At 43.5% G+C, this 9,241-nt stretch overlaps 1 protein-coding gene across 6 annotated transcripts in view; it reads right to left on the bottom strand.

Moving 5' to 3' along the window:
• ncor2 (nuclear receptor corepressor 2) overlaps positions 1–9,241 on the bottom strand; it is a gene marked incomplete at both ends in the record, with an annotated part of 104,538 nt that overhangs the window by 10,163 nt on the left and 85,134 nt on the right. For all 6 annotated transcript variants that reach the window (XM_035658165.1, XM_035658171.1, XM_035658170.1 and 3 more), the window contains 8 exon segments: positions 712–960; positions 1,595–1,798; positions 1,968–2,313; positions 2,426–2,628; positions 4,020–4,109; positions 4,246–4,395; positions 4,500–4,650; positions 8,382–8,485. In XM_035658165.1, coding sequence (XP_035514058.1) covers positions 712–960; positions 1,595–1,798; positions 1,968–2,313; positions 2,426–2,628; positions 4,020–4,109; positions 4,246–4,395; positions 4,500–4,650; positions 8,382–8,485 — 1,497 coding nt within the window.

Raw genomic sequence — 9,241 nt, 5'->3', positions numbered from 1 at the left:
AGTTAGTGTTTTTGTCTATGGAGTCTGGTGGAGAGTGACAGTGATATTACAGCTGTTTCTATCTCTGTATTGTTAGAATAACAATCTGAGCCTGTCAGTGGCAAAAACAAAAACTTTTAGTGGATGTACTTTGACGGGCGCAGTTAGCTTAAGTTATGGCGATTGCAGCCGAATACTTTCAAGTACAAATCGGCAAATTAAGCACTGTGGTTGTTGGAAAAACTGGAAAGACAAAGGCGGTTTTAATTTCATTTCTGTCCAGTTCTGGTCTGAGACGCTTGCGCTCTAGTGTGACATCAAATGGCAAGTTCATTTGGTATATATAGTCTTTAACTGCTGCTTAACCAGCTGATTGCCCACATCCAGCATGTGACAGACAAAAAACCACAAAGATCAGCAACAGCATGCAGCTCACGATAAAAAGGCATAAGACAGAAATCCTTGTGAATGCATAATCCAACTGAGTTGCAGTGAGGTACAATGTTAGGTAGGCCACGAAAAAGCACTGCAAGTCTTCTTGTTTCAGCTTATTGAATGAAATCCAGGCAACGTGAACACTGCTGCTGCTCTCAGCAACCTCCGTCTGCAGGTACAGCACGCTGCTGGCGAAGTTTACAACTGTTGTGTTGAAAACAGACATCTTAAAAAAAGCCAATGTGAACACAACCTGTGAACCCAAATGTGAGTGTTGTGAAAGTGAGTTAGCCTCACCGCGTGGGGCTGCGGAGTACTGAAGAGGAAGAGGCTGGTCTCGTGGAGTAAGGCCCCTCAGCAGGTCTGAGCGCTGGGCGGCCATGGCGGCGGCTGCAGGCCACTGGTGCATCTGCTGGGAGGTGATGTAGTCATTGAGCAGCGTCTGGCGGTTCTCCAGGGCCGCGGTGTCGGGAAAGCCACGAATGAGGTAGGGGTAGGGATGAGGGTACGCCGGGTTGGGGGTTAGGTGGCGAGGCAGGTAGTAGGCTGTGTATGGAGAGTAGGAAAAAAAAGTCAGTCAGGAGATTTCTGTCATTCATGTTGAGTTAGATAACGAAAGTATTACAGGGCACACGTTTTCTCTAACTTTTTTTCTCAGCACTTTCACCTGGGTTCAGTCTGATAAGCTCTCTGATAAAACACTGCAAACCGGCAAAAAAAAAAGTCCAGTCTGAAGGATAATCAGACACTGGTAGTCCATCTGGTATGCACTCTTTTATGTATTTGATTGGTCAGTAGACAGCCGGATGACAATACACTGTGCTGCAGCAAAAGGTTGAGGCAGTTTTTTTTATTTTTATTTGCCAGACTACTCTTTGTCTTTCTGGACACTCACTGCACCAACACAAAGGTCTCAATAATAAGCAAGGCTGCATTTTTGTTTTTGAAGCAGGGACAACTTACAGAAAGGCCTTTATGATTATTAATAGAACATGGATTTTTTTGACCTCGCATAACTCCAAGTAAAGCTCTTCCGAAATTCAATTTAGCCGAGATCTGATCAGGTCAGAATAAGTGAAAACACCTGAGAGAGTATGCCTTCAAGAACATCTCACTTACAAGAAAGTAGTTTCAGAGGACAAAGGACACATGATGATGTTCTGATATTTTTTTTCTGTACCTGGGTCAATGGGGATGCCACGGGGCAGCGCTGCCGGATCGAAGGCTAAGGGGATTTGACGGTACACGTCTGCAGCTCCGAGACCCTGCAGCAGGCGCTCGTAGGTCTGTTGATCTGGAACACCTGGGAGTGGTGATTTGGTAGCGCTCATTTCCCTGGGGGTCGGTGTGGATTTACGCTCCTGGGTTGGATTCTTACTGGAACCTGGAGTAAAAAACAACAAAACAAAAGAGATGAAAATGAGTATGTTGTTTACTCAGATCCCCATTAGTTACAGTAACAACAACAGTAGCTACTCTTCCTGGGGTCCACATAATGCATTATACTGTGTCTATAGCAGGAATCAACCTTTTTCTCTAAGAGATACACCCACCATCATGCTGCCTTTGGCTTGCCTCCCTGGACAGAGGGGAGCCACGATGCGAGGGCCCAGGGTAAGGGTTTCTCATTCCGCCTTTGTCATCGTAGCCCACTGGACTGTGATGGGCCTTGCCTCCCTGCTCCGACCCCAGTGTGAGGGGAGAAGAGCGGGCTATTGGGCTAGCCGTACTGACCACAGCACTGGGACGCCCTTTTGGTGCCTCTTCGTAGCGGCCCCTCTCGGAGCGCATCTCCAGGTGGGAGGGTGCGTTGTGGTAGGAACGCGGCGAACCGGCTATGATGGAGCGGACATCGTGACGTTTCCCTGAACCAGCCGCCTCCTGTTTCATGGGTGTTCCCTGAAGAGAAACACAACAGGAATTAGTCAGTTAAGTGTAGCTGTGTCTAATCTGGTCTGAAACCCGCCTAAGAGTTGAAGAGGGTCCGCATGTGTTGTTAGCGTGTGTATACCTGTGCTATGATGCCCTCCTTGCCAGGCTGTCTGAGTTCATTACTGGGAATGAGGTGGATGGAGCGCCCGGGCTCTTTCACCGTGGGCACCTTCATTGGGTCAGAGAGAGAACCGGGCCCACGGGGTGGAGAGCCCTCTCTCTTCATCTGCTTAGCCTCCCTCCTCAGGTAGCCGTCCTGAGGGTCCAGATGACGAGGTATACCTGAAATCATAAGAATAATAATCTTAATCTTCAAACAAAAAGTGGATGGCATATTCAGGGTTCCTATGGTTTTTAAGAAATTCCAGTTGTATTGACAATCCAGAACAGCACTTGCTCACAAACGGTCATATCATTTACCGGTAGTCCCATTATTGACTCATTCTTTATTGATACAGATGGTCAGCGGTTAGGGGACACTCAACGTTTGCTCGCTGTTGCTGTATGCTCATCGCAGCTGATGTTTCCGCTGCAGTCTCCAGCAAATTGATTACACTTTCCATTTTTCCTCTAACAATAATAAATGATCTGGAAATCAACACCTAATTAAATCACCTCAAATCCCTTCTGCTCCGTTTCTGGTGTGCTAAACCAGGAATCCGCAAACTATACTATAAAAACAGCAATTTTTGGCCAAATATACAAAATAAAAATCTGTCTGGAGCCGCAAAACATATTTGAGCCTTACGATGGGGGGTAGTGCTAATTTCTCGCCACAGATCATAGTATATAGAGGGAAAAGCACCAGGTAACACATTTTATAATCACTTTAGGCCTACAATAATGACACTGTAAATTAAAATGTACCTTATTTATATGCATATCATTAGAAAGGTGTCGCAGGTTGCCCTGAGCTACACTGACGGACACGGGCGCACTTTTCTGTTAAGCTTTGTGTCTGAGAAACCTGTTTTGAGTTGTCATACTGCTCAGTTTATCCTACCAACAATCGAGTTTCAAACTAAATACACACCCAGGTTTATGTTGGGGATCTGAATTGGAAGCTGAAATTAAACATTTTCCAGGACAACAAATATTTCAGGATATTCTGTAATTTAATCATTTTCCAGGTGTTTCCAGTGGAAAACTAGTCTCTAAATTCCCAGGAACTCTGATATTTAATTTTTATTTTCATAATTTAGACAGACGGGAAGGCTGAGAAATGAAGAAACAGGACATAGTAGCTCATCTGAACAAGCAGAAGTCATCTGGGCAAGATGAAACAAAATGGTTGTCTGACTTTACCGCTATCTGATAGATAAATATGAATATCAGCATGAATGTACTCCTGCCAGCAGGTGACTTCTGGTAAACTGGCACAGTCTGTTTCTTTAAAAAGGACAAAAAAAACTCTCTCTTTCTGCAGCTCTGCTGAGGGAGCGCTAACAATAAAGAATGAAAGATGACTGACTTCATTAAACTCGGTCTTCTTGCAAGCAGATACATTTAAATTCAGTTCAAAAATTTAATCTGCTGCAAAATCTTCAAGACTTTTCTTAGCTCCCATTGTGCCGCCATGAATACTTCAGCTGTGAGGGGTCAAACAATATCTCCCGGCAGAAGATTTAAAACATTCATTTTGAACATAAAATCACAGGCTCGAGTCTTCCTACCTTGTGAGATGGAACCACGGATGTGAGCATCCTTGTAGGGTGTGTGGTGCGGACTGTCCCTGTCATGAGGCATAGCTCGACCAATCAGGCCTGAGGTAGAGGTGGAGAGGGGGGAGGAGAAGTGAGATGTAAGATCAATAAGGAATGAGAAGTGAATGCGATTAAACGAGGGCCAGTAGTGCTCCTTTACGAGAGTGACAGAGGGTTAAGTGGGGTTGTCTCTTACCTTCACAGTTGGCAGCAGACAGTGAATCCCTCATAGGAAGTCCTCTAGAGATGCCTCCCTCCATGACGTCATAAGGACGTTTCAGGCCCAGGATTTCCCCAGGCTGCCCGGAGCCTCGGCCCTCGTCTTTAGGGGTCTGAGAAGCCGAGCCTGTTGACACAAGACCCCCTCAGTTTAGGGACAGATCTTACTCAAAATTAACAAGATCTTTGGTCGTGGAATAAATGATACTGCGGCCAGGCTGCTGTACTCACGATCATATGTGAGAATGTGCGCGCCGATACCCTCATAGACCACGTGGCCTTTGGACAGGGCCTCGTCCCGCTCCCTCTCAGCCCGGCTGGCGCTGTCCTCTGTGATCAGACGGGTTATGGTTCCCTTATACAGCACGTCAGCCGGCGTCCCCTGTGGTGGAGACAGAGAGAGAAAGGGGAACATCAGGGTTGAGTCGGTGAACCAGCATTCATCATTAAAAGACGAACTTTTGGCTAATTAAAAAGAGATTTTTTCTCATAGGTCTCTATGAGTTGTTTTATCTTCATACTATTCTAATGCAGGATGAGGTTGTTCAGCAGAGAATGAAGCCTCTGAGAATTTAGATTAATATATAGATATAGATTAAAATCAAGAAGGCCTTGTGACCCCCTGTGAAGCTTTGGGAACCCTAGTGTGGGTCCAGCACCCCGGGGTGGGAATCACTGATGTAGCAGATAGAAAGCAAATACAAATCCTCATTCTGATACTTTGCCCAGTTATTCATTACAAGATCAAGAGAACACTTTCAAATTAAAAGCCATGTAGTGTTTCAGTGGACAGAAACACTGAGCTGATCTTCAGGAAAAGTTTGATCATGACTTATATATGACAGATTAAAGCGAGAACCGGCAAGAGACGGCCATTTAAAACCCTCCTTTCTGTAAAACTAGACATTTTTCAGAACCACCTTTACATCCCAAAGGCCACATTAAACTGAATCAAGCTTCATTCTCAGCAAACCAACTTTAACTTCTCAGGAAGCACCAGACTACGTAGCACAATTGCAAATTGTTGTATAAACAGATGCGTGTTCGTTGTGGGTTATTCACTGTTGTGTTATAAAGCTCTGACAGTGGTTCTCTTCTGGCAAAAACAATATGGCTGCCTATTGAAGAGTCGGGTTTTATGATAATTTAATATCACATGAGGAATTAAAGCTATACAGTACTTCGCCCAGCACTAGATTACACTAAATAGCCAGTTCTGCTATATAATCTAAATAGCCTTTATTAGGCATAAGCACTATCATGAAACCTGACAGTGGATAAGATTAAAAAAAAAAAAACACACACAACCAGTGCCATAAAAACAGTTATTTAATTATTGCTCAATAGAATAACTAATGTCTGTTAGAAATAATAAAAGTAGAGTAGAAAACAGCTTAGAAGGCCTCTTAATGAGTCACAATTACGGCACAGATAGTGCGAGCGACTGGGAATAGACTTTGTTTTTCTTTTTTTTAGGGTTGCTGAATTGGACGTAATTGGAGCAGCAGCGAGCTGTTGATTTGACTGTAGTGCACATTGTAGATTGTGTTACACACTGAATGTGTATTCTGTCTCTCGGATTGCTTGCGCCCCCAGAAAGAGCGCTTGTAACAATGGTGACAGATGACGGGGAACCAAATGAATAACAAACAAACAAGCACACACTAAACTGTACAAATACAGAATCCCCGGATGAAGCGGAGGTGCGTCAGCCTGACAACGGGCAGCTTTGTTAAAACCTTGAGTCACATCACTCGTACGCAGAGTGTGAGTAATATTTCTACTTGTGAGTGGGGGTGGACAGCTGAGTAGGAGACATGGATCACATTTCTGGGCCGCCGGTTGCAGCGTTTCTAAGAAGACATTGCTGAAGGTTGGGGGTTGGAAGGATCAGATGGCACTGACCGAAGCATCTACTCCTTAAGAAAGTCTGTGCTTTTACACACACGCGAAGCTCAACAAACAAAGTAGCTGTCCCTCCACAACGCAGCTCATTATTCTTTATCGCTTTGACCTTTTCCTCAGTAATCTACCACAGTGGATAACAGCCCCCTCAATACTTGTTTTCTCTCGTACGTCAGTTGGATGTGATATTACAGTGGGTATATCAATGACCAGCTTTAGCCAGAGTCTAGAGTAAATAGATAAATGACAGAGGGAACAGATGCGGTACAGTGTGTACCTGTTGCTAGGGCGACAGGGCCGCTCGGAGCTGTGATTATGTCACAGCAGCGGGGGAAATCCAGCAGCCACAGCACTTGGCTCGCCTCATGACGTCTCAGCAGCGCTGTCTTTCATCATTAAGCACACAAATCTAAGTGATAGGCCGGCACAATATGGTAAAAAAATTCAAACTATTGAGATCAGTTTTTAAAGATATTGTGATCATTTTTGCTCAAAATCATGATTATGTGATATTTTTTTAGGTCAAGATTTATAAAAAACTGCCATCTTATGAGATTTGGGATATTGCACATGAGCCTACTTTGATAATATCTCGATTCATTGTGCAGCCCTATAATAGGAAGGCTACTAGTAGTGGCTTTAAACAGTATTAGGGTTCACACTCTATTTAACAAATCATTTTCCAGGACCTTTCCAGGACATTTTACAGGAGTTTTTCTTAACAATAAAGGACATCTCTTGCTTACAAATGGTCATATGAGCTGTGGTTTTGGGCAAATTTACTATTAATTTGACCACAATAACAGTTCAAGTCAAGTAGAATTTATTTTACTTTACAGAAAATTTACTGTTAACACCTCTGTGCATGTATTTATGAACCACAGCAACAAGATATGTGATCATTAATAGGCTGTTTTCATGGAGATAAGAGATTTTTTGCCCGCAGCTCTGGAAAAAATAGACGAGACTGAAAAAAACGCTGGAATTCAGTTCCACTTTGCATCTGGTAGACCTGCTTTCAAGTGTCAAGCGGTTGATCCGACCAAGAGTCGAGTTTCAAACTACAAATACACACCCAGGTTTACATAATATGAGTGAGGGGCTAAAGCAGAAACAGTTCCAGGACAACACAGATTATTTCCAGGATATTTAGTCATTTTAATGAATTTCCAGGTGTTTACAAGATGTGTTTCCTATAGCCTACAGTAGCAACAACTTCATGAGCTTCTTTAATGATAAAATTATTACTATTAGAGACAAAATTAATCACCGCCTGCCCTCAACAGGTACTGATGTCTCTTCAAACACAGGAATCTTAACAGCAGTAAAACAAGATATATATTTAAACTGCTTTTCTTTAATTCACTTTCAATTATTTCTTCATCAAAGCCATCAACCTGCCTCTTAGACCCCATCTGAACTAGGCTGCATAAAGAAGTCTCACTCTTAGCACTTTACTAGATATGATCAGTCTGTCTTTATTATCAGGCTATGTACCACAGTCCTGTAAAAGTAGCTGTAATTAAACCTCTTGACCCAGGGGTTTTAGCCAACTATAGACCGATTTCTAACCTCCCCTTCCTCTCTAAGATTCTGGAGAAAGTAGTCGCCAAACAGTTGTGTGACTTTCTACATAACAACAGCTTATTTGAGGATTTAGAGTACATCGCTGCAGAGAGACAGCACTGGTGAAAGTCACTCACCACCTTTAAATTGCATCAGATAATGGTTTGGGCTGTCTGTGTAACGGTCACATAAGCTGCTACTATCCTGACCCTTAACACAGTTTAACACTGTCAGTTTCAGTTCACCATTCACAGCACATGAACCTGAGTGTGCGGCTCCTTCACAGTGCAAGAGGGGAAACACTGCACCAAACATGATCTAACTCATGATAAGTCTCTAAACATAGATAACAGCTCATTTACGGCGGCTCATTTCTGAAGTGACTTATTTAAATCAATTTCCAAGGTTGTTCAGAGGTTCTCTAAATAAAAAAAAAGGGGAAGAGAACTGTTTGCCAGTTGTCTGTCGTAATGCACGACTCAAACTTGAACACTGTCAGCAGAATATTCACACTGCCGCACCCAACACAGAGATAAACACAATGCACAAATGAGAGGTTTGTCTACCCTCAAAGTGAAAAACACTGCATCTGTGGATTACACCAGTTTTAACTCAAGCCTGAGAGTGTTTCAGAAGGCTCACCTGAGTAATGGAGCCCCCTCGGTAGGAGACTGAGGAATCTGGATGCATTCTGGTCCCTGGGATGCCCTTAGTGATGCTACCCCCCTGAACAGCTGGAATAGACGCTGTAAAGATGGTGAGAAAGAAAAGCAGTATTAGTAGATGCACAATGTAAACATCTTCTTTGGGATAAAAGTTTGCAAAAAGTTCTGTGAGGTGGTAAAAGGTTGGGGAAATGACGCTAAAAACATCACTGCACCTTCGTTTCACGTCTAGTAAACCCACTTTGAAGTGTCGGACACGCAGGCTATCCAGGTTTTCCAGGACACGCGGGAAACCCTGACAGTATTATTTATAACTAGTGTTCAGTCTAAACGCTGTATCTACTGATGTAAGAGCGAATGTACGGCTTTATTAAGTTAAAAAGGAAAAACTAAAGCGTGGAGGCACCACTGGCAGTAATTACAGCTTTGAATCTCCTTTGAGTTTCTGCGTCTACCAGCTTTGCACACATGGATTTGGGCCGTTTCTCCCATTCCTCACATCCTCTCAGCCTCTGTCAGATTAGACAAGCTTCAGTAAACTCAACTCCCCACCGATTTTCAATTCAGATTTAAGTCTAGCCCGGGCCACTCAAGTACACTCAGAGACTTGTCCTGAAGTCACTCCAGTGTGGTCCGTGCTGCGTGCTTCAGGTCACTGTCATGCTGAGGAGGTAAATCTTTTCAGCATGACACAACATGTGGAAAAACTCATGATTTGACTTAGTTATTCCAGGGTGTACGGCTTTCTTGATTGACGGCAAAAACGCGGTTTAAAATAATTCTGTGATGCAACACAAATTCTTCACCCACCTCACAGTATGTGTATGTGTATGTGTA

The sequence above is a fragment of the Morone saxatilis genome, unplaced genomic scaffold, assembly GCF_004916995.1.
Source record: "Morone saxatilis isolate NCDOM2014 unplaced genomic scaffold, NCSU_SB_2.0 Contig16, whole genome shotgun sequence".
Taxonomy (NCBI): Eukaryota; Metazoa; Chordata; class Actinopteri; family Moronidae; genus Morone; species Morone saxatilis.
This window is presented reverse-complemented; position numbering and strand designations above follow the sequence as displayed.